This window comes from Schistocerca americana, chromosome 1, assembly GCF_021461395.2.
Source record: "Schistocerca americana isolate TAMUIC-IGC-003095 chromosome 1, iqSchAmer2.1, whole genome shotgun sequence".
NCBI classification, from domain to species: domain Eukaryota; kingdom Metazoa; phylum Arthropoda; class Insecta; order Orthoptera; family Acrididae; genus Schistocerca; species Schistocerca americana.
Window position 1 is genome coordinate 387,641,200 of NC_060119.1, and position 26,380 is coordinate 387,667,579.

A 26,380-nucleotide genomic window follows, 5' to 3' on the forward strand; every position below is an offset into this window, starting at 1 on the left:
TCCACCTCCCCATCATCTCACCAACCCACGGATCAGCCCATATCAAAACAACCAATATATGTGCCCCATAGAGTTAATAAAGAACAATATTTCACAATCTTTCGTTGCATCCCACACAGTTCATTTATGTTTGAAATTACAAGTTTGCTAATTTTTTGAAGGTACAATGAAACAGAACTGCTCGAACTTTAAAACTATCCCTGCTAGGAACATGGAAGTGGTGTCAGTGTAAAGGTCTTAGCGTAAGCCATGGTTTGTCATGAATGGAGTAATATAATGCTAGTTGTTTAAATGTGTTCTTGAGAAATAAAAATAGTAATATTGTTTTTCTGTAATACAACCAATGCTTTTGTTCAAAATACAAGTTTAGGTATTTGGCTTACTAAGAAATTAAATGTCAGTTCATTGTGTAGTAAATACCTGGTAAGATATGTAAGTAATAAGAGTTATCTAAAATAGAAAAACTGCTGCACAGAAATGACTTTAATCATCATCATCATCTGCATTTTTATTAGAAGATCTGCCAATTTTCTGATTCTGAGGATAAAAATAAATGAAATAAAAATGCTACACAAAGCCAATTTGAAGTATTTTACTTGGAACCTTTCCCGTTTGTTGCCTTCCATTTATATGTATTTTTTAATAGGAAGCGTTCTTATCATCTCATCTGAGATCAGTATGTAGAATCTTCCAGTAGGCATCCTTTCTCTGAATGTGATTAGCTGGCACATCCGAGTTTCCAGGCTGTAGATAAGGAATAGAAAAATGAAATACCAGATTCTTGTAGACAAAAAGCTGTAACTTCGAATTTGTTAGATTGATGGTCCTTTTCAAGAATGCAAACAACTTCCCACCAACTTTGAGAACTGCCACTATTGGTTAAGGCAATTGTAAACAATCAAGCTTCAGTGGAATTCAAATCCTCTAAGCATGTATGCTGTTCAGAAATGGTTTGCATACTTGATTAACCAGTAGATGATGGCTTAATCGCAGCTTGAAATTCAAATACCTGAATGAGAGAGTCCCTTAGATGGTTTTTAAAGTATTCAACTGGGGCAATAATCTTATTTAATTTTTCCAGCATTCTTCTTGTAAAATTGCTTTAGAAGCTCATCTTTTGACAGTGCCCCAAAGTCCATCAAAGCACCTTAACCATATGAAGTGTCAAAATAGTGCCATTCTGCATCAAAATTTTAATAGGTCGTGTGTGTTGAGCATTGTTTCAGTTTTTATTGTGCAGCACTACCATCGGAGTAGTGGATTATCTTTTTCGTGCTGGGCAATTTTTCTTTTGATGTTGAGCTCAGTTTTGATGTTAACATTGTGTTCCAAGTAGTCAGAACTGAAGACATTATTTAGACATTTAATTCATTGTAGTATGCAACAAAAGGAAACAGAATGTTTTGGCTGGTGGTCTAGTGATAGAGCTTAATTTTATATCAGAGCACTAATATGTAATTACCTTCAAAATAACGCTTTATTATGACTTTTACCTCTTGTAAATTATTTTGTACAAACAAAAAACTACCACTTTGTTCACCAAACATTAACCAACATCAGAAGCTCAGGTCAGTTATTTTCAAAAGCAGCTTCATTGATGACTAATTCAGTACTAGAACAGCAGACAAAGTGGCAGTCTTAGAACAGTGGGAAGGGGTCCCCTAACGAGACACTTTAAAAATCAACAAAATGAGAAAAAGTTAAACCTATATGTTTTCCTTTCAGCTACTCAGAAATGTGGCACATTTCTAAAGATCCTAACATTCTTCATTTATTTCACTTGTTTGTTTTGAAATACTGAAATTAATACTTAACCAGCAGAAGAATAAACACCTTCCTTTCAGATTATTTTTGACTATTTGATTGTAGTTGATCCACTCATTTATTACTGCCATATGTTGGATATTATAAAAGACATGAATCAGGTATGTCCTGCTGGCAACTTTAGTTGAATAATTGAGAATTATTTGCTATACAATGTCCAGACCATGCTGTATAACATTATAAAACGTAACAGCTTTGGGTTTCTTCTTTCCCTCTTTGTTCACTGTTACTTTCAGATGTAGTTTTATGAGAATTATGACATTCATCATGAGATGCGACATAGTTGGAGCAGAATTTGCCAGTGATCTAGTAAGATATTTATATATTTTTTATTCCAGTTATGTGCCCTGAAAATATTTATGAATCTATTTATTACTTTCAATTAGTAATGATCATCTTAAGGCCTGTGCAGACACAGTATGTCTGTCTGCTGATATTTGAAGAAGATGAATATGATCAGTACCAACCAAAATTAATACTGTGATTTATAAATATTTTTGTGCTCTGAAACTAGAATAAGAAGTATTATAATAACATTAGTATCTTTTTCACTTGGTACGCTGTCAAGGTGCACTCGTGTCTCATCAGTCTTCTTCACGTAGTTTGGGAGATTTCGGTGAATCTTCTTCATTGTTCCCACTAATGATGTTTTCTTATGTTGAAGTTTCTTGGCAACCTGAAGGGATGAAAAGGAGTTACCTGTTGTCACATTCATTCTTGGTTTAGAGATGACTCCATGAGGCAAGGAACACCATACTCTCCCAATTCTTACCGAGGTATAGAAAGGTTTTGCAAATGTTCTTGGATGCTACATTTGCAACCGTCAAAAATTTGTGATCATATTTGTAAAGTTATATTTGTCATAAACTGGGTAGACCTGCATCTTGCTTTACTTGGAAGTCAGTGCACATCAGCTGTAATATTTTCACCAGAGTGGTAACAGCAGAGGCAGTTTTGTCTGAAGTTATTCCGCATTTCAGAAATAAGAGTGACTATTTCATAAGGAATGTATTGTGATCAGGATGACTTGCCATAAAAGCGGAGAAATCTTTCTGTTGTCTTTTTGCCCCGATGAGGACCCCAGTAACATGACCAAAAGTCTCAAACAAAATCCTGTAGAACAAGAAGTACCTCCAGCATACATGATAATAGTCACCGCCTTCAAGTTCTCCAGTGTTACTGTCCAAGTGACATTTTTTGTTTCATTCCAAGTATTCGATTCTGTGTGTTTTGGAGCACTTATTAATCAAAAAGAAGTAGGGGGGCGCTGATGTTTGAGTCATCCCTTTGTGGCAGGCATATGCAGTGGAGCATCCTGTCTCCCTCAATACATTCAAAGCAGCTCTTCTTCTAGGTTAATAATCAGTTGCCTCTGGTAGACAGTCATCAACTGAATTCGATAAGCCACCTTCTGATTCAGTACCCAAGTTATCGAGAATATACAGTCTCCTCTCTTGTAAGACCACACTGACTCAACGTAATTATAAGAAAAAAAGTAAAACCACACTCACTGGTGTGGTGAGTAACGAGCTACACATGAAACATTTCTGAAAAGTTATGTTACAATTTCCAGCATGAAAAGCTTTCCGACAAGATGTACATTACCATTAGAGCCAGAGTTCGTTGACCAAAACAATACACAATGCATGTACCTTTGCAGTAATGAGGACACCAGTATTCTAACAAAGAGTTACACAAGGGAACGATTGACTTCTCCCACTGTTCTAGGTGTACTTCATGAAATTTCCATGAAATCATGAAAATTTATAAAATTGCAGTGCACTATTGCCGAAAGTAGAAGAAACGAGGAAAAGTCAATAGGTTGGGTGGAAGGATATTAAAAACTGATTTCATTATTTTGGAAGTAAAAATTGAAAAGTGTCTTTTGACTCCTTTTGCTGTCCTACTGTTAGTAACACCAGTAAGTACCGAATTATATTAACTCACACTCTTCTATATCTCTACTTCAATACTTCCTGTTTTTGTATTAGTGAGCAATAGATCAAATGTCATTTGAAAGATTTAATCAGTTTGTAATGGGAAGAAATGTAGGCAAGTAGGCAAAATGTTGACAACACAATGTGTCTGAATTTCACTTCAATATTTCTTAGACATGAAAGAGTTCCACCTTTTTTTTCCCTTCTGTATGGATGTATTAAGCCATTGATAGGTAATGAATTTTTATTGTGGATGAATCTAGTCATCATTCTAATTTTTGTCTGTCACTTTTATCACACTTTAAGTTCTTCCGGTATCTTAATATTGTAATGAGAAGATAGATACTTCTGTACTCGCTTGTATGGGAACACATGATGAAAGCTTCTTCACACTCCTCTGCCTTTTGATTTGCATCAGAAATAATTATTTTGGTTGTAATTTTTTTTTTTTGATTTGACACTGAGTGAAGCATTTGTGTTTGGCAGTTGTCTAAATTTGTTGTTTTTGTGTTTTGCAGGTGCCTTAGAAGAGGAATGTGACAGCCGTGACAAGGATCACCAGCTGTTGAATGGAAAACAGCGTCATCAGCTAAAGCATAGAGAATTATTCCTGTCACGTCAGGTTGAAACGCTACCAGCCACACACATTAGGGGGAAATGTTCTGTTACCTTACTAAATGAGACTGAGTCTTTGCTCAGCTATCTCAATAAAGACGTAAGTCTCCATATGTACATCAAATTCAAAGGACTTTTTTCTATAAAATAAGTTTTGTGAAACAATTTTTACAGGCTAATACATATCTAACAAAATATATCACAAATTACGTGAATGGGACATAATTTTTGGTCTGGAAAAATGTAAATGGTTTAAACAAAAAATATATGGTGCGTCTTTGCCATAGTTTGGGTAGCCACAGAAATTGTTCTTCAGTGATGAAAAAGAGCCAAATTATCTTAAACATTGAAGAGCTACCATCAGTATTTGTAATCTACTTAGGAAGCAAAGTTTTCTCATTTCCATTCACCTGCATAAGTTGTGTCATAATTATTTTACATTAATGAACATAGAAATTTATAGCCTTTCTGTGTTAAGTCTTCTACTTGGTGAGCAGTATGTGTCAATTTGGAGCTGTAGGGGTGCCTTTGTTAAGTAGGAGATATTGCACAGATTACTGTACTGATACAGTATCACTTGGTTGTAAAATAAATATGTTTTTAGTTTCGAATGCTGAATTTCTAATCAGGTTTTTATTTACCAAAAGTAGCCAAATTTTAACTATGCCTTTTAATCCCAAATAGGCTATTGTTTCATTCCATTATGGATCTAACAATTTTTTGAGACAACGTATTGATCAAGAAATAGGTTACTTTTACAAAGTCAGTACTACACCAGGAAAAATGAGATACAGGCATGTCATTCATTATTAGTAAAGTAAATGCAAAATGGAATAAATAAATTGACAAGAGGGTTGAATTCATTTAGATTCTAAAGTTTTGTGCTTGCTATCCTGTTTAGTGCTTGCTATCCTTGACAGTACACCATTCCTAGACTTCACTTATTTCTTATGTGCCTAACAAGAGTAACTTGTGATTCTGAAAGATTGTGGAAATATTATATTAACACGATCATTTAGTCATTAAAGTTGTATGTCTATATTTTTGGTTGTTTTGTCAATACTCTTTTATAGTATTTTAACAATAAAAAAATAAATGTTTCAAATTGTGTTTCTTTGTCTCTTCTTTCCAGGATACTTTCTTCTATTGTCTGGTATTTGATCCAACACACAAAACACTTCTTGCAGACAAGGGGGAGATAAGAGTCGGTAGCAGATACCAAGCAGAACCAACACCTCTGCTTAGAGAAGGTTAGATGTCTAGCTTAATCCAGTAGTTAGTCAGCTACAGCAGTATTTAAAAATGGATCCCTTAAAACAAATACAGCATTTTGTGAAGCTTGATATGCAATGTACAGACTACATTTAGCTATATATTACCCTGACAGGTACAGCTGTGCATTGAAATGATTAAAATTCTATTTTATTGTAGTGCTTCAACTGAATAAAAAATTTTAAGTTGGTCACTATATTGCATTTTGATTTGTGACACGAACGTTTGTCACAGATTAAAACTATGAGAGACAGCAATTAAGCTGAAGTGTCTGCAAAGTCAACAGCCCCAGTGCCCTGCGTCCAACCTAAAGGTTCATTGATACGAGGGGTGTTTTTCGGTAGTAGTTCTTCTGTGCAGAAAAAGAGTCCTGTTGATTGCCCTATTATGAATTCCCATTTGCACAGTTGTATGCAAAGAAGATTATGGAAAAGTATATGTAGAGGTATATATAGAACTAACAATGTTCAGCGAAAGTATTTCTTCTGTGGAGATGCAGCTTTTCTGTCTTTTGGATTCAGAACTAGTAATGTACACGTTGTATTTAGGGAAGAGGGATGCCTGTTAAATGTAAGTTACAGGTCTGTATGCACTGCTGCTGTTATTCTGTGAATAAATTCTTTTAAATTTTAGTCTGGCATTTATTTTCTGTGCCATTATACCTTTTCTTAGTTTTAAGTTTCTGTAATGAATTCAGTGGTATTAAGTATCAAAGAAAGTCAGTTATGTGCCACACTTTTGTAGAGAACTAATAAAACTCATAAATGAAGTGGTTGTTTAATGAAGCAGTTTGATCTGCTCCGCGAGCCATCATATGTTGTATAGCAGAGAGTACCATGTACTGTTGCTGTTCATTTCTGGTTCTGTTCCACTCGCAAATGGAGGTGGGGGAAGAAAAGAAAACCATCTATATGTTGGTGGCACTAGAATTGTTTTGCAGTAGCAGCAAATGCCCATTCTCTAAATTTTCTCAAGTGTTTTGTGAAAAGAAAGTTTTCCTTCCAGGGGTTCACATTTGAGTTTATGAAGCATCAACATGAGTTGATCGAACATACTGGTAACAAACCTAGCAGCATGCTTCTGAATTGCTTCGATTCCTTCCTTAAATCCAATCTAGTGAGTACCCCAAACACTTCATCGGTATTCACTAATCAGTCACACTAGTGTTCTATACCTGGTCTCCTCCTCTGTACATGAGCGGCACTTCCTTAAAACTCTCTCAATAAACAGAAGCCAATATTTGCCTTCTCTACTACTGTCCTCCCTCGGCAAGTGGCTGAAAGTGAAAACGGTAACCATCTGTAGACCTATGACAGCACTGAGGTATCGTCATACAGACATTTACAAAATCATATTATGGTACTGCAGCTGTCAGGAATCAACTCACACCAACTCGACTACAGCCTGTTCCATATTGTATCACTTTCCAGCATTACACCTAGGTATTTAACTGATGCTACTTTGTTAAGCAGCAACTCCTTACTGCTCTATTTGGACAGTACAGAGTGTTATTCCTACTCATTTGCTTTAACTTACATCTTTCTACATTTAAAACAAGCTGCCATTCATCACTTCAAATAGACATTCTGTCCAAGGCATCCTGTATCTTTCTACAGCCACTAAACCGCAATACTTCTCCATATACTACAGTGTCATCAGCAAACATTCACAGATTGCTGGTCACCATATCCATGAGATCATTTATGTATTTAGAGAGCAAGAAGTAGTCCTACCACACTTCCCTGGGGCACTCCTGACAATACACTGGCCATTAAGGACAACGTACTGAGTTTATTGCTTCAGAAGTCTTCAAGCCACTCACATATCTGAGAACCTGGTCCATATATTTGGACATTCTTTAAGTCATCCATTGAGGACAAGAAGAAGAATTTGTTATATTCAAATTCTACAGCTAAACGATGTTATAATATTGGTCAGTAATTTCTTCTGCCCTTCTTATATGCGCTTTTTTTCCAGTCACTTGATACTTTGCACTGGGCTATATATTCGCAATAAATACAAGCTAAGTAAGGTGCGAGTGCTGCAAAGAAAGTACTCTCTGTAGAACCAAATTGGGATCCCATGCTATCTGATGACTTATTTGTTTCCATCTCTTTTCAGTTGCTTCTTAATGCTACATATGCCTGTTTCTATGCCCTCCATACGGGGGTCTGGGCATTGGTCAAATTATGGTATATCTGTATGATTCCTTATGTGAATGATATTTTAAACATGAAATTTAAAACTTCAGCTTTCCTTTTTCAGTCTTCTATTACCACACCAGACTGGTCAACGATTGACTGGATACAAACATTTGTTTGATGTAGGATCAGAGTTTTCTTGAGTTCTCTGCAAAATGGTCATTAAGGTATGGCAGCGAAAGTTTTTGTATGATCCACATTCCACATTCTAATCTTTTTATACATGCTGTCATATTTAATCTGAAGACTGGTTTAATGCAGTTCTCTGCTCTATTCTATCATGTGCAAGTCTCTTCTATTAACTTTTTCCTTTCGACATTTCCACATTGGTTTTTGACCTCTGCTTTCTCAGCATTTTCCAAATTTTTTTATTAAACCATGCTGGGTCTTTTCCATTCTTAATCTGCTTACTCAGCACATACTTCTCCACAGCATGATTAATAATCAGTGTAAACTTTAACATGAAGATCACAGAAACAGTGAGGGACTGCAGAGAACAGGCTATGTGTATCGCACAGTGATAAGAATGAGCTTCATAGTGCAGTAGGTTAAGACAAATCATATAGGTCCACAATGATTTGATAACTATTTGGAGTTTTTGCTATGAATTAATTTATTCAAATTGTTCACCATTTGCAACATTGACAGAGCTTGCTGAATTTAGGATGTTTCATGTGCTACGGAGTTCGCACCAACTGCGATACCATTTTGTTCAGTGGTGCAATCTTGTGGTTTATGATAACAAATAAGCTGCAGCTGTCAAACAGCATTCGTGCCAACCACCAGGGACGCTGTGTTTCATAATACGCTTTTACATTATCTTGTGTTGTTTATTCTTTGCTATCCGAATTTTTATATGATTTTGTGAATTTTTATATGATTTTGTATGTTCCATCCTTGATTCAGTCACTCAGGGATGCAGCGTCAACGACTGTTTTTCTGACTTGCCCCATTCTGAGTTATATGCACCCCCACAGAATGTTTCGCCTGTGAGTTACATGTTTTGTTTCCTACTGAATTTAAAGAGTAACCACTTGTCCAATCTGTTTGGCAGACATTGTTACCACAATAAAGAATCTTGTTCCATTGAAACCTCCAAACTGTTTTATTCACGCCAAGAAAAGGTCAGTTAGCCCATATGATGCTAATCTTGACAAGGATAAATTCTATGTTTTTTGTAAGTTGATATATTTTGTCCATTTGCTCAAGTACTGGTCCAAGAAAATCGAGTTTCTCCGAACACAAACTTAAGTCACAATGCAGGAAGAATTCTCTTCCTGTTGTATCCTGAGAAGTTGTGGACTGCATTGCACTTTTGCCTTTTATTGAATGAAAAATTTTCAAACCATGCACATTTCTGGTCAATATTACAAAATGTATGTATTTGTTTCCACTCTTAAGTTCACTCTTATTTGATGTATGCAATTCCTAGAAAAGTCACACACTCATTACTTACCAAGATTTATTTATTCGCCTACAAAATGTGATGCATACACTACTTATTACTTGTAAATATAAGATCTTGCAGATGTCATTGTCAGACATAATGATTAGGAAGCAATAGTCAGTGTCATTTCAGATTTGTTCGTAAATTGCAGATGAAGAGGATACAAGGAATCTAGAAGAATTAGAAACATTGGTATGGACACCAAATCACCATCTGAATGATAGGCAAATTGACCAATTTCTTGTAATATCGAGATCGGTTGGAACCTTTGCACGGGCACTCGACTGTTCAAGTTCTGTGAAGCAGCCTAGTCTTCACATGAGTGCAGCCGCAGCGTCAAGAGATATCACATTGGTAAGAATCTGCATGGGCTGAAACTTATTTTAAGCTGAGTTGTGTGTTTAATACATTATGGTTGAATTGGTATACATTACTTGATTTCAGTTCCATGCAATGGATACACTACACAAACATTCATACAATTTAGCAGAAGCTATTAGTTCACTGATTCCATCTACCGGTCCTGTACTATGTCGTGATGAAATGGAAGAGTGGTCTGCATCTGAGGCAAATCTTTTTGAAGAGGCTCTTGAAAAATATGGAAAAGACTTCAACGATATTCGGCAAGATTTTGTGAGTTACTTGAAAATGAATTCCTGTTTTCCCATCTTATGTTACTCAGCAACTCACAAACTAATTTTTATGTACGTTTTGTTGGGCTTACTGTGAACACTTCTGTTCCAGCTTCCGTGGAAGACTTTGAAAAATATTATAGAGTATTATTATATGTGGAAAACCACAGATCGTTACGTGCAGCAGAAGCGGGTGAAAGCTGTCGAAGCAGAATCTAAACTAAAACAGGTTTACATTCCAAACTAGTGAGTATTAGTCCCACATAATACTTCAAATCTGTCAAGGACAACTTTACTACTCTTTATTTTGTACCTTCTCCAAAATTTTAATTTATTCTTTTATTGTGTTTGCAGCAACAAACCCAATCCAGCTGTAATTAACAACAATAAGAATGTTGTTAATGGTAGCAGTAATGGTGAAGCTGCTGTTGGTGGGAAAGCCTGTGAATCCTGCAGTGGTACTGTCAATTATATGTGTTTGTTTTGCATTTAAATATAAAATTTTTGCATCTGTTACTGTAAAACAAACTGAAATACTGTTTCTGTAGAGATACTCATGTTTAGTATAACTTACCTTTATACCATATTTATGTGAAGTATGCAGAAGCAATGAGGAATTTGTATCTGTCGTTGTCAGTGTTGCATGACATTTTACTTTACTGGCAGAGAGAGGGTGGTTTCTTTCTAATAGGAAGTGTACCCTTATATTTAGGTACAGTCTCAAGCCAGTGGTATGCCTGGGGACCATCGCACATGCAGTGTAAGCTGTGTCACAACTGTTGGCTGTATTGGAAGAAGTACGGTGGACTCAAAGTACCATCAAGAATTGGTAAGGCATCCCTAATTTTGGATATAGCGAATTTTGAATCACATTGTAAAGAAAATAAATTTAAATTTTCATTTTTAAATGCAATAAAACCAAAAGAGTAAACTTTGAGGGGAAGATAGTGATGCACAAAAACATGTATGCAACTGAAGAAGTGTTGCTTGGAAATCATTCTAGATTTATACACAGTATTCTAAAGTAACATTGCAGTTTCATCAAGCTGTTGGTTGACAAAACAACCAAATTATTTTCTGGCAGGTACATGTAGAAAAACATTAACGGTACAAGTAGTTTAATATTGGCCTTAGTAAATTATTTTAATATTTGGTAGTTGCTTTCAATTTATTACTAGATGCACTAGGTACATAATTGGTAAGAGTTCTTTAAAAACAAAACTTGTGTTGATAAATTATTGTCTAATTAACAGTCAGATTTGGTAGGAAATTAAATAAAGCTCTACAAACAAATATTTGTGTAAAATAAATCTTCAGAATTTGAATAGCTAAAGGTTTCAGGAATGCATGTCTGTGTGATGATGAGATTGAGAAATCTCCCATTACTAATTCCTGTTACTACAGTTAATGGCAAGCAAGGAGGAAAGGATGAAATAAGGCTTCATTAAAGGGAAGCTACTCCACAACCCTCCATCCACACATTTGAATAAGTTTAGATAAAGGATGAAAAGAGTTTACGCGACGACTCTAGGTTTCGTGAACTGCGCTTCCAGGCCACTGAACAGGCGCAGCATGTAGTGGCACAAGTTGTTGGTGAAACAAAGCAGTTCCAGCTTGTCTGAACTTCGATGACATGGAACTTTTAGTTGCACATGTTTTTGAGGCTAGATGTCATATCAGCAGCATAGGAACAATATGAAGTTGAGAACAGAAGAAATCGTTCCATTCTTGAGTATCTTAGTCTGCTCATAAGGAGATGAATGATTTCTGTGGGAAGTGGAGGAAGCAAGGTATGCTCACTGGCTCCCAGCATACAGGCATAGCGTGGGGCGGGTGGTTGGGGTGGGGGGACTCTAGCCATGCTTATGTCACAAACTGCTGGCACCGCATGTCTGTTCACATATTGATTTATGCTTCAAGTGGCATTGACAAGTGTCTTCTATTGGCCATCTTACCAACTGCCAGCCGCTGCATGTAACACCTCCGTGAAAGTAAAAGTTGACACAGGAGCCTAACAAAAGCATACAGGATTCATGAAATCAAGATTGATAGTTTAGTCTTCAGTGGTGATGCTTGTTGCTACTAATTCCCCATCAGTTCCCATGGCACAAAAAAGAATGATTAAAATTTTCAAAATTTATTGCCATATGTAATTCTGAATTGTAAGCAAACTTAAAGCTTTTAGAATCAGTCTTGTTATATTTCTCATCTGTGCATAATTCATTATTATCATTACTTTTATGTGATTCCACAGTTTCAATAATGATTTTGTTTATTAATGGGTTCAACAGCACCTTTGTGACTCTAGTATAGTCTTCTTCCAGTTGTTGGACCTTCCTTCAGCACCCTTCCCAGTCATCAGCTGTTACTAAAAGAATTCCTTGGCAATCTTAAACAGAGTGTCATTGGACGTGCCTCATGAAATGTTGAGCTTTCTAAACTACCATTTCATTGTTGCCCATGCCAGTTCCACCGCATTTCAACATAGGGTAGCTAGTAGTCAACTGTGTGGCCTTTCTCTTCATATCACGTTTGTCCACTTGTCCATATGGAGTGTTGTTCATCACAATGTCTGTCTTTCCAGGAAGATTTGGGAGAACCATATTCACATTGCATCAGCCATTAATTGAATTAAAATAATGATGACAGTCATTTCTATAAAGATATTTAAAAAGTGACACGTGGCAGTATACCAGCCAAAAAAGTGAACTACTATGCAAAAGAGGGGGTTCAGAAATTGGTGTTGTTATTGCAGCTTTAGTCATTTAGTGGATCACAGGAAATGCAATGATTCTTATTACTTGTAAATAACAGGTAAATAATTGCAGAGTGTGATATAATGCCTGGGACCATAATCTGCTCAACTGTATAGGTGGTTTCAAAAATTCCATCCCACCTCTGGGTGGGTTCTTCTCCTTGTAAGGCAAACAGTACCGGTAGTTCCTACGGCAAATATTAGTGCTTTTACTCACAAACAAAATGACAATTTTAAAGTAATTCAGACAATGGGGAAGACAATTTCCAATCACTGTTGAACTGAAAAATTTGAATTACCGGGAGTCCCTGGTGATTTCACAGGATTATCTTTGCAAAAATTCTGAATTCTTCTCAAAGTGTTCCTGTGTACTTTAATGTTTGCCTTGCCAGCTTATCAAGAGATGTATTAATTTGCGACACAACGGAACATGGCACAACAGTCACTTTGGGTACGGATGCAAGGTTCTGTATTAGGTCACTTACTTTGGCAGTGGCCAGACACAAAACATGAGCAGACCGGAGTTAGCAGACTTTTGTCGATCCAGAAGTGGGGAGTATTCCATGTGGGCAAGTGTTAATTCAACCATTACTCATGCAGTTGTCAAAACTTACATTTCAGACATGAGTAAGATACAACACGACTTTTAACTGAACTGTACTGTGGCGTCACTGTGCCTACAGATCAGTTTCGAAAAAGTATTTTCATGAAGTGAGTTTTGGAACCTAGTGTCTTCTTGTAAATTAGCCTTTATTTACCCATAATCTTCATTTATAGCTTATTGTGGGTGCTTGTCCCTACAAATGGTTTGTTAATTTGTGATCCACAGCAACTTCTTACTGTTTCCTTCTGTTCTATTTAATTATTAAGATCAATAATTTTTGAAAGAGCTTATAACTAAATTCCACAGTATAAGTTTTTGTTTCTTGTTGCACTCTTTTGAAGTTCCATTCAGAGCGCTGTTTTAGTGTAACATTGAACATTGGAGTAGAATGTTGATTCCTATGAAATATCTCTGGAAATTAGACCTATGACACCTGCTTGTTCTACGTTAAGCATGCACTGAAGTATTAATATTCCATTCTAACCTTATATCATCACTAGAAAAGTTTTTAGTGCATTATTTCATTTTTTGATATTGTGTCTCCTTTTTGTGTCCGCAGGAGAAAATGACCCTGACAGTAAAAAGAAGTCTGGAAACATGTCTGATGATGGTAATCATTTATAATATTCATTAGTGGTACTGCTTGTAATTGAAAAGATAGCAATATTATTTATTGTTCAGGAAACATGAAGCTGATGAGCATCCACATCAACACATCGGAGACAGACCAGTTTCTGCAATTTTTTGGGTCATTAGTCTTTTTTTTTTCTGCTGAATTTTTATCTCTAAATTGTAGTCAGATCTGTCTGTCTCTATTTTTGTGTTCTTCAGCAGTTCTTACTCACGACATTCAGATTGTAGTTTTGATATTGACTGAGATAAATCATAGCAGCTAAGTAGTTCTGTCACTGAAGTTAGTCCACTAAATTCTGAAATGTGAATCGGACATAAATTATATTTGACAGTAAATATCAGTGTATCTCACTGTTAATAGACTTGAGATTACTGGGCTTGCTCATCTCGCTCTTATTATTTATAAAGCTGTTATCGTGGGAATCAGTTGCAACACTCTTACCTAAAAGATATTGTGTGAGCAGAAGGAAATAGCTTATAAATGTTGGGTGCTTGTACAACTTGTGTGATAATAATAAATTATTAACTGTAAGTTTTTGTGAATATTTAATCTCATATCTGGAGAAAGAGAGATAAACTAAATTGTGAAAAGGCGATATTCTATGCAGGCTAGCTATTTTGTAATCACAAAATCTATCATTTTGTTACAGAGAGGGCTCCATCAAACTTGACTTCTCATCGACCACACAGGTGTAGTTTAGTGAATTGTGGAAAAGTAAGTCTTTTATATTTTTCGTTTTTTCACTCATAATTTTTGGCGTGATATTGAGTAAAAACAAGATAAAAAAAATCTCTAAAATTATGCTAAATATGGGGAAAAGAGAGTAACTGCAGAAATATTCTAGAAATCCTGGCATGTATGTAAGAAAATCACTTCTTAGTATGGGGAAGATCTTTAATTAAAAATCTCTATATTCTAAGAACAATTGAATGGCTGTGTCGACATGTGATCCAAACAGAATACTGTTAATTAAAAAAAGCTTTCCTTTTTTTTCCAGTTTACCAAAAGATGTGCTTTTGTGATTTCAGGAGTTCAAACTGAAGGCACACTTGGCAAGGCACTATGCCACAGCTCACGGTTTGGCAATACGTTCTGGTTCACCGAGGCCCATCATGAAAACCCGCACAGCATTTTACCTGTGCACGACTCCATTGACGAGACTCTCTCGTCGCCTTTGCAGGCACATTATACAACCTCGCCATGCAGCCAGAGCGCCTTTCTGGCCTATCAATGTTGCTCACGTCAAGCAGGAATGTAAGCAGTATTATTTTAAGAGTATGTTCTTTACATAACTTGGGTATTTGCGAGTTCCTTTTTGACCAATGATATAAAAACCTGAAATAATATGGTGTTAACTAGATGTGATATTGTCATCTTTGGCATGCTAGTGTAAAAGGGAGGACAAAGTCAGCTGCATGACAAAATCCATGCAATTTGCACATTTGTTTACTTACATATATAAGCAGACTCCCAGCATTTCCTTTGTCTTGGAATAAAATCATGTGCATTACCTGAATTCATTTCAGAAACTTAGGTACAAAAGCTTGACGTAAGATTTAAACATTTTTTTTTTTTGTGCTGTTGCCATAATAGAGACCACGTTTTTGGTTATAAATTACTTAAATTCCAAAAGACTGCAGATAATATTTCAGGGTGTATACGATCTGGGAATTTTTTCGTCCGGGCGAAAACCGGGATAAACCCGGGAATTTTTTAGAATTGCGGGAACTTTTCCTTGTTTTAGTCACCAATAAAATTTTTGTGATTTTGACTGGTAAAAACCAGTACTCTAACGAAGGATATTACTGTATCCCGCTTCTGCAGAACAATGCTGCAGCATAAAAACGTGAACGAGAGAGGAGAAAAAAAAAAAAAAAACGAAAATAAAATTGAAGTTGCAAAGGAAATACGCCATCTACAACAACAAAACACAGTGCTCATACAAGTGTCTGCCAGCCAAAGTGTGTCAAAGGCTTTAGGAAGAATATGCAGTGCTTCCTAACAACAAATTGCCTCTGATGAGCGTGACATGACAGCTGTTTGCATTTGATTCATTTGAGCAGTTGCGGGTGGGCTCTTGCGCATGCGCAGTTGAGTCGCCTGTGAGTAGTACGTTCTCCCGCTTCTGGCTACGGATGTGTGGCTGGGTGCCACTATCTAGTTGCTCCGGTTCGGAAACATTGTAGATCCAGGGCTGATGCATAGAGCAGTCTTGAGTTGTAGTGGGGAGGTGGGTAGTCTCCACGTCACCTGTGTTTACGTTTAGTGGTTTTGCTGTTTCCTCTTCGTTTATTGCTCTCACATTAAATGAAAACAAAAATTGGATTTTTGTGGCCGGGAGCCACCATATGAATTAAAATATGTTCACATAGTTACGGAAGGCCAAAATATGTAACTAGTTTCACCTTTCTGACAGTCAAGCATTAATCACATTGCAGAACAATGAAGTTATTTTTGTCGGTTTGCTAAAGAGATTTGGCTTTTATTAATATTTTGTTCTGAGGCAGTCAATTTATTTGAAACGAAGTGTTTAATTTCACACTGTTGGCTAGTTTCAACTGTTCACTTCATTTCAAGTGCACGTTTTCCATCTTCTGGCTTGTATAGCATTATGCCATAATAAAGAACCAAACACGAGATAATACAGTACTGGTACTCAAGAAAATTTACATCCGAATCTGGGCAAACGATTGTGCATTTTAAGCCAAATTATGCATTTTAGTATAGTTCACGAATTTCCGATGCTCCTGAAGTATCCTTTTATGTCTTGTTTCTTTTATGACATAATGCAAGATCTTTGTAATGTTTTACACGTACGAACGTGCGGGCTTCCTGCATCATCGTAGCTGCGCAGGCACAGTGACGCCTGTTATCTGGCGCTCTCTGGCAACTGCTGAAACGAACCAATTTCTAGCAGGTCACGGAAAAGTATTACGAATGGTGGTTTGAAAAGTGTTACTTTCAAAGTAAATTTCCTTTTACGCAAGATGAACTATATGCGAGAATGTACGATGAATTTCTTAAATCACAGAGCGTTTGACTCTCATCTAAAAATCAACTCTTTGAGAATGACCATGTAGAAGAATTTCGAGCCCAGAAGATCAGACCTTTACGTCGTTATTAAAAATTTTACTGGCACATTTGTGTGATGTATCTTAAAGTGTAACACGCGCAAAATGATCAGCATTATATGTGGAAGCTTAGCTTCTCTTGTAGCTTATTAATCTTCGAGACCAATATTATTTGTGAAAGCTTTGTTTTTCTTCTAGCAAAACTATGTATATTAATTTAAACCTTTAACTTTTCTTTTTGTGTGTCCGTGCTACTTAAGAGTGATCTTGGTTGACTACCCTATGTGTCCTGTGCTGTCATCAGCTGCCGAGGTCACGTTACATGAGCTATGACTGGCTTACAAAAGCGCGTCGCAATCTCAGTTTCATTGCATCGGAAAGTAACATGCAGTGTTTGGTGGAATTCAAATTTATACCTCCGTAAAACGAAGAAATGCAGCCTACATGTTGCTGCACATCAAAGATCTTTTCAAAATGTGTTTTTTTTCCCCTGGGTTTCGTTTCCTAAAGTGCCGGCAAATTCTACGTCTCTGTAGAAAACCATAAACATTCTAACGATTGATGAGTTTTACAGTGCCAAGGGAAAGTATACTCTCATTTAACACGGAAAATGTGCATTTTCACCCGGGAGAAAGTGTATTTTCAACCAGGAAATCCGGGAAAAATCCGGCAATTTTTTTTTCCTTGTCCACGTATACATCCTGTATTTGTAACATATCAAACTCATAAAGTAAAAGAAAATCAGCAAGGTCAGTATAAAGTTATTTGTTTGCTACTCAGTAAAATACTGCACCAGGCATAAATTGTTTAGTTTTCTGTAAAACATTACACCAGGTGTTATGCAGCTCCACTGCTGTTTTCAGTCAGCTGGAAATCACCCAAACATCTGTCAAACAATTGGAAGCGGCTGTGAATGGATGTGTTGGGAGAGCTACCAACAGTTGTGTACCAGAGGTACTAAGGATACCTTAAGTTCTATCCTCCCTTGCAGACAGTGTCTCTCCGGCAGGAAAGAAAAGTCCCATCATTACCCATCCACTTGATGTGAGTGGTGCATCAATGTTGGGTCTCCTCATCATATACAGGAGAGACAGGGCATGGGGGGTGGGGGGGGGGGGGGACTCACGGTGTTATACCAATGCCTCTCGGAAAAAAGTGGAGTGTGCTGCCTTCACTGAAACTGAAACTGAGCTAGTGGGAATCACTCAATGAATCACTCAATGTGTTCCAGGGAAACCAGCTTTGTCCTGTGTCAAGAGGAGCCAAACACAAATGAGTAGGGGGTCTATTAATCATTGGCAGTTCGAACATATGGGAAATACCTTGACTACTTAAGTAAGTGGCAGCAGGGGATGGGAAGGAACATTACGTACACTCAGTATGTTGAAGAGGCTACTGTGCCAGCTATTGAGGGAACCGAATGCAACCAACTACAGATTGTGGTGTATGTTGGAACAGATGATGCCTGTCATCTGGGTTCCTAGGTCATACTTGAGTAATTATGGCAACTAGCAGAGAGAGTTGAGAATACCAGCTTTTTCACAGTGTTTCAGTGAAGCTCGCAATCTGCAACATTTTCCCCAGAACAGATCATGGCCCCCTGGTTCTGCAGCAAGAGAAAGGCTTCAACAGAGACTCTGAGGGCTCTGGGATGAGCTAGAAGACTCAGTGTGAGGTACAAGGAAATGCCTTCTGCAGGTGAGAGTATTAAAATCCTAGCCAAAGCATTCACAACAAAATGCGTTTGAAGTGCTCCTAAAAAGCACTGAATCTTATACAACATTATGCACAGAAAGCTGGTTAATACCTAAAGTTAACAGTAGTGGGACCTTTGTGGAAAATTTAAGTGTATACCAAAAGGATAGGGAAATGAAAAATGGAAGTGGTGTATTTGCCGTAGTAGACAAGAAATTCAGTTCCACCAACATAAAAACAAAGCAGCCTGTTAGGTTGTAAGGGCAAGAGCCAGTGCCAAGGGCGGGCAAAAAAATCAGGATAACATCTGTCTTTCGACCTTCAGATTCTCTTCCTGATGTAACTGAAAAAACTTATAGAGGAAACTCAATTTACTTGTACATACATTCCCTAATGATGCTGTACTCATTGGATGAGACTTTAATCATCCAGCAATCAACTGGGATAATTATAGTTCCATTACTGATGAGTGTGAGAAGATATACTGTGAGACATTACTAAATATCTTCTCTAAAAACTACCCAGAACAGATGTTCAGTACCCCACCTGTGGTATATTAGACGTAATGGCAACAAACATAACTGACCTCTTTGAGGAAGTCCATATTGAAACTCGTGTCAGTGACCATGAAGCACTTATAGCAACAATGAACGCCAAAACACAAAGGGCATCTGAAACAAGCAGAAAGATTGATATATTCAGCAAACTAGACAGAGAAACAATAGTATCATTGCTCAGTGAGGAAGTTGAAACTTTTGACTCAGGGTAGCAGCACATAGAGCAACTACGACATCTAGTCATATGGAAAGCCAGTTAGAGGCTTCAAAGCTAGTGTCCAGACACTCATGGATGAGTCAGGAACTGAAACTGTAAATAGCGAAACAAAAACAGAAATGCTTAACTACATTTTCAAATGTTACTTTACAAAGAAAAACTCAGTAGTATTGTCCCAATTTAATTCTCGTGCCACTGAGAAGATGAGTAAAATAGGTTTTGGTGTCAGTGGCATGGAGAACATTTGAAACTGTTAAAATTGAATGGAGCCCCAGGGCATGACAGAATCCCTGTCAGATTTTATACTCAATTCGCAATTGACTTATCCCCTTTGTTAACTGCAATTTATCGTAGACCCTCGAACAAGAAACTGTGCCCAGTAACTGGAAGTAAGTAAGCACAGCTTGCACATGCATATGAGAAGGGCAGTAGAAGCGATCCACAAAACTACCGTTTAATATCCCTGACATCTATTTCTTGTAGAATCTTAGACCATATTCTGACTTCAAACATAATGAGATACAAGGCCTGTTAGAAAAGTATTTGACCTTACTCTTTTTTTGTGCACAAACCTGATGGATTTGAACCTAGCACGCTTGCTGACTCAAGCTTGAACCTTTGTGTGCTTGCGTGAATTTTTCCCACTCCTCAGTAGCATCAGTTGATGGCAAGAAACAGTTGAGTGAGGTAGTGTGTAGTGCTTGCATCAGTTTTTCATTGAAATGGAAATGATGGGACGATTGAAGTAGTGCTATTGCATTAAGTTTTACAAGAAACTGGGTGACAGCCAAAGTGGAAACCATTTGGAAAACTCAAACGGCTTTCAGTGACAATGCTGTGGGCGTCACACAGATTAAGGAGTGGTACAGTTGGTTTAAAGACAGCTGCACTCCAGTGGAGAGCGAGTCACACATGATTGGGTATCAGAATGACCATGTCATTCCCAAAGTGAATGCTGTGTGGTGAGGTGAAACCATTGTGTGATTATCAGAGAAATTGTGCAAGAGATGGGCATCACCAGTTTCTGACACATCCATTGTAACCGAACATTTGGCCATGAAGAGAGTGTTGGCGAAATTTGTGCTGAAATTACTGTTCGTGGAGCTAAAGCAACTTCATGTTGAAGTCCCACAGGACATGCTGGGCTCCACAGTGACTCCAACTTTGTGAACACCATAATCATGACATGGAAACGAAATCAGTCGTCACAGTGGAAGCATTCCTCATCACCAAGGCCAAAGAGGGCCCGCCAAGTGTACAACAACAAAGTGATGCTGACTCTTTCCTTTAACTCCCGCAGTATGGTACACCACAAGTACGCACCACAGGGTAAATCAATCATCAAAGACTACTACAGGGATGTAGTCCACCACCTATGCGACACTGTGCAGCACAAGAGACTGGACTTGCGGTCAACAGGAAATTGGTGCCTCCATAACAACAATGTTTGAGCACATTATCGCATTTGATTCAGACTCTTTTGGCAAAATACCAAATTCCTGTGCTTCATCAGGCTCCTTACTCTTCTAATGTGGCCCCTTGTGACTTCTGGCTATTCCCCAAACTCCCAGGGTCATTGAAAGGAACGCAATTTCAGGCAAGAGACTTCATTGAGGGTGATCAGGCATCCAATGTAGCAGGTAAGCCAGTTTTTCTTTTTTCCTGGCAAAAGGTCGGATACTTTTCTAACGGACCTTGTAGCTCGTACAAAAGACCTCCTTCAAGCCAGTCAGTTTTTATTTCGAAAACATAGATCATATGGGACACAACTCACACTTTTCTCACATGAAATACTGAAAGCCATTTACCAGGGCAGGTAGATCTTCATCTACACCAACATGGATACTCCATGAATCACACTTAAGTGCCTGGCAGAGGGTTCATCGAACCACCTTCGCAATAATTCTGTATTATTCAACTCTTAAACAGCACATGGGAAAAAACAAACAGCTGTATCTTTCCATGCAAACTGTGATTTCCCTTATTTTATTATGACGATCATTTCTCCGTATGTAGTGTGGCATCGACAAAATATTTTCGCGTTTGGAAGAGAAAGTTGGTGATTGAAATTTCATGAGACAATCCCGTTGCGATGAGAAACACCTTTCTTGTAGTGATGTCCTCGCCAAATTTTGTATCGTCTCTGTGACACTCTCTCCCCTATTTCTTGATAAGCTAAAACATGCTCCCTTCTGTGAACACTCCTGATGTACTCCGTTAATCCATACTGGCTAGGATCCCACACCATGCAGCTGTACTCCAAAAGAGGATGGACGCTCTAAGTGTTCTGCCAATAAAATGAAGTCTTTGGTTTGCCTTCCCAACAACATTTTCTATGTGTTCTTTCCAGTTTAAGTTGTTTATAGGTATTTAGTTGGATTTACAGCCTTTAGATTTGATTGATTTATTGTGTAACTGAAGATAAACGGATTCCTTTTAGCACTCCTGTGGATGTCCCCACACATTTCATTATGTAGGGTCAGTTGCCAATTTTCGCACCATACGGATATCTTATCTAAATCATTTTGCAATTTGTTTTGATTTTCTGGTGACTTTATTAGATGATAAATGACAGCATCATCTGCAAACAGCGTAAGGCAGCTGCTCAGATTGTCTCCTAAATTGTATATATAGATAAGGAACACTACCATGGGGAAAACCAGAAATCACTTCTGTTGTTCATAATGACTTTCTGTCAGTTACTGTGAGCTGTGAACACTCTAACAGGAAATGAGGAATACATCACCTCGTGTGAGTAAAGAGCTGGTTGTGTTTCACAAGAACGATGTTTTTTAAATCCATGTTGATTGTGTGTCAATACACCATTCTCTTTGAGGTAATTCATAATATACAAACACAATATATATATTCCAAAACCCTGTTGCATGCTGTTGTTAACGACATGGGCCTGTAATTTAGTGGATTACCCCTATTGCCTTTGTTGAATATTGGTGTGACCCGTGCAACTTTCCAGTCTTTGGGTATTAATCTTTTGTCGAGCAAGTGGTTGTATATGATTCTTAAGTGTGGAGCTATTCTATAAGCATACTCTATAAGGAACCTAATCGGTATATAGTGTGGACAAGAAGTTGATTCACTGCTCTGAGGATATCTGCTTCTGAGTTACTCATGTTGGCAGCTGTTCTTGATTCTAATTCTGGATTATTTACTTTGTCTTCTTTGGTCAAGGAATTTTGGAAGGCTGTGTTTAGTAAATCTGTCATTTATTGTATTTCCATTGCTGTCATCCAGAGAAGGTTTTGAGTGTGTCTCACCACTAGCATACTTTGCATGTGACCAGAATCTCTGTGGATTTTCTGCCAGGTTTTGAGACTAAATGTTGTTTTAGAAACTATTGTAAGCATCTCGCATTGAAGTCAATGCTAAATTTGAGTTTCTGTAAAAGATCACTAATTTTGGGGATTTTACGTTCGTTTCAATTTTGCATGTGGTGGTGGTTTTTTTTAGTGTACCATAGGGGATCAGCTCAATCATTTGTTCATTTATTTGGTATAAATCTCTCAATTGCTGTTGATACTGTTTCTTTCAACTCAAGCAACGTCTGGTCTACACTTACATTGTTAAGTTGGAAGGAATGGAGATTGTCTCTCAGAAAGACGTCAAGCAAAACTTTTTTCTGCTTTTTTGAACAAGTGTATTTTTCATTTATTTTTGGTGGATTTGGGAGTTGTGGTATTCAGTCTTGCTAGGACAGCCCTGTATTCACTAATCCCTGTATCTGTTTTGATGCTTCTTATTAGCTCAGGATTATTTGTTGCTAGTAGGTCATGTGCCTTCTCGCAACTATTACTCTTCGAGTGGGCTCATGAACTAAGTGCTCGAAATAATCTTCAAGAAATGCGTTTAGCATAATTTTGGATGACGCTTTGTGCGTACCTCAGGATCTAAATATATATTTTCATCATCGTATCTAAGGTAAATTGAAATCGCCACCAACTATGACTGTTTGAAATTACACTTAAGTTTTCTTTGAACCTTTCAGCAATTGTATCATCTGAGTTACGAGATTAGTAGAAGGATACAATTATTATTTTATTCCAGTTGCCAAGAATGACCTCTACTCATACTAACTCACAGAAACTGCATACTTCAATTTCACTGGAAAATAAAGCCACTACTAACAGTAACAACCGGGCCACCACCAGCTGCATTTAGCTTATCCATTGTTAGGTCGCGAACAAAAACTTTGGTTGAACTTATCTCCAAATTTAGTAAGCTTTCAGTGCCTATAACAATTTGAGCAGCAGTGCTTTCTTTTAGGCCGTGGAGCTCTGTTACTTTCCCAGCACAACTATGACAATTTGCAACTGTTATACCGATAATTCCTAGATATATGTTCTTCCTGTGTTTGACCTGCATCCTTTGAAACTGTAGCACTTCTTGTGTTTCCCCTAGACCCTCTAACCTAAAAACTTGCCCAGCCCACACCACACAGCCCTCTCTACCTGTTTAGTAACCTCCTGCATGTAATAAACTCCTAACCTGTTTAGCGGAACACAAAAGCCCATCATCCTATGGCACAAGTTAAGGAATCTGCAGTCCACATGGTCACAGAACCTTCTGAGCCTCTGATTCAGATGCTCTTCAGCTCTGTACCAGAGGTCCGCAATCGGTCCTGTCAACTACGCTGCAAAAGGTGAGCTCTGTTTTCATCTCACAAGCAAGACTGGCAGCCTTTACCACTTTCGATAGCTGCTCGAAACCAGAGAGACTCTTTTACAATCCAAAGCAACACACATCATTGATAGCAGTGTGAGCCACCACCTGCAGTTGGATGCACCCTGTGCTCTTCATGGGACCCAGAATGTCCTGTTTCACATCTGCAGTGACTCCACCCAGTATGCACATGGAGTGCACACTGGCTTTCTTCCTCTCCTTGGGAGCCATGTCCCTAATGGTCCCCATAGTGCGCCTATCATTGGATCTCCCAACTACCAATGATCCCATCCTCTGTGAGTGCCCGGATCATGCAGGCTGAGTGCTTTCCTCGGAGACAAGACAAGTGACTGCATCTGACTGAGGGACAGTGTCAGCCACAGACAGCACCTGGAAACTGTTTGTCAGATTAATTGGAGAGGCCTTACATTTGACCCCCTGCGAAGTCTTTTCTGGCCTGCCATTTCTCGAGGTGACCACCCACTCAAATACGGGTGAGGGTCAACCTGATTGTGGGAAGTAACTGGGCTGGCCATTGGTGTAGACTAATTGGTGGGCTCATGGGTCATGCTGGACATCCATTGGATTCCCACAGCTGGCCCACAACAATGATGTCCATCCACTGCAGCCTCAAGCTGTGTAACCTAGGTCTCCACAGTGTGGAGCTGAGAGCGAAGTGTCACCGACACGGCTAGCGTCCATACACAGCAGTCAAAGTCCCTATCGTGGAAAACTACCATACACAGACAAACAAAGGACTATCAACACATGCTGCAGACTTCTACTGTAGACACTGAGGAAAACGCAAAAACTGTGTCTAATAAATTAGAGTAACTCACAGAGATTAAAAAACTAAAGAACCAAAGCACACAGGTAAGACTAAATAACTCGCTCCTGGTTAGGAACTCTTAAAATGCCTCAGTATTTCTAGATTTCCAAAAAGCATGTCACACAGTACCACACCTACACTTATTATTAAAAGTACAGTTGTATGGGGTATCAGATGAAATATGTGAGGGGATTGAGGATTCCTGGTAGGGAAGATGTAGCATATTGTTTTGGATGAGGAGTCATTGACAGATGCAGAAGTACTTCAGGTGTACCTCAGGGAAGCGTGTCGAGTCCCTTGCTGTTCATGTTGTATGTTAATGATCATGTGGACAGTATTAATAGAAACCTGAGACTTTTCACGCATGATGCAGTTATCTACAGTCAAGTACGGTCTGAATGGAGCACAAGAAATATGTCTGAATGAAACTCAACCAGTAGAAGGAAGGATTGAAAAGAAACACACAAGAATGTTATTACCATTAAGTCAAATGGTAAAAAAAATTGAACGAATTTACATATTTTACCCTCTTTCTGCATAGTCATCAACATTCTCAACACATTTTTCTTATCATGGCTGCCAATTTCAACATTCCCTGTTCATATAAGTCTGGTTGGATGATGTAAAGTCATCTGCAAACTGCTGATTTCATTTCCTAACCGTTGCAAACCATTGGCTGGCCACGAATTTCTTCGTGGGACCAAATGGATAAAAGTCCAGTGGTGCAAGGTCTGGAGTGTACAGTGGGCGTTAGACACCTCACATCCAAATTAGACGTATTCTCGTGAAGAGGAGCAGCAACATGGGGGCGAGCATTGTCATAAAGAAGTTTGACACGATCAGCATTGATGTTGTGGAGTTTGCCATGAAGTGCATGATGCAAAGTAACCAAAGTTTTAATGTAGGCTGCAGCATTCACAGTGGTCGTGTGTTCAGCAGAGTCCACCATGCATATTTCAGAACAATGTCATGAGTATTTTTGTAGCAGATTGAGTCACTTTGACTTTTTACTGGGGAACTAGCATAATTCCCTCCATAGAGGCCTGTTTGGTTTTGGGCATCTACTGAAATGCCCACGACTCATCACCAGTGATGGTTCCTTTCAGAAAGTCACACCCTTCTGTGGCATAGTGCATTAATTGATCCAAGCTTGTAATCATTCGCTAGCCCTTGTAGTTGTTTGTCAGGTTCTTAGGCACCCAAGGAGCACTAATTTTACAAAATTTCAGTGTCACGAACAATATCATACATTGTACCAAAGGAAATGTTGAACTGCTGCTATAAGGTTGACAATTGCACATGCTGGTTGTTCAAAATTGGTGCCTCAATGACTCTGACATTCTGTGGTGTTGCTGCTGTTACCTGCCATATGGAGCCTTGGTGAATCACTAAGGTTCACACAGCCCTCTCGAA

The 26,380-nt window shown here is 38.1% G+C and overlaps 1 protein-coding gene across 5 annotated transcripts in view; it reads left to right on the forward strand.

Annotated features, from left to right (window-relative positions):
- Positions 1–26,380, forward strand: part of LOC124601660 (metastasis-associated protein MTA3) — a 211,875-nt gene that overhangs the window by 159,728 nt on the left and 25,767 nt on the right. For all 5 annotated transcript variants that reach the window (XR_006978581.1, XM_047136264.1, XM_047136260.1 and 2 more), the window contains exons 4-13: positions 4,280–4,476; positions 5,509–5,626; positions 9,448–9,650; positions 9,741–9,929; positions 10,041–10,174; positions 10,283–10,386; positions 10,641–10,757; positions 13,847–13,897; positions 14,571–14,635; positions 14,950–15,175. Coding sequence is in view for 4 of the 5 variants with exons in the window: in XM_047136264.1 (XP_046992220.1) it covers positions 4,280–4,476; positions 5,509–5,626; positions 9,448–9,650; positions 9,741–9,929; positions 10,041–10,174; positions 10,283–10,386; positions 10,641–10,757; positions 13,847–13,897; positions 14,571–14,635; positions 14,950–15,175 (1,404 nt within the window). In the remaining variant the exon portion in view is untranslated. The remainder of the gene's footprint in view (positions 1–4,279; positions 4,477–5,508; positions 5,627–9,447; positions 9,651–9,740; positions 9,930–10,040; positions 10,175–10,282; positions 10,387–10,640; positions 10,758–13,846; positions 13,898–14,570; positions 14,636–14,949; positions 15,176–26,380) is intronic.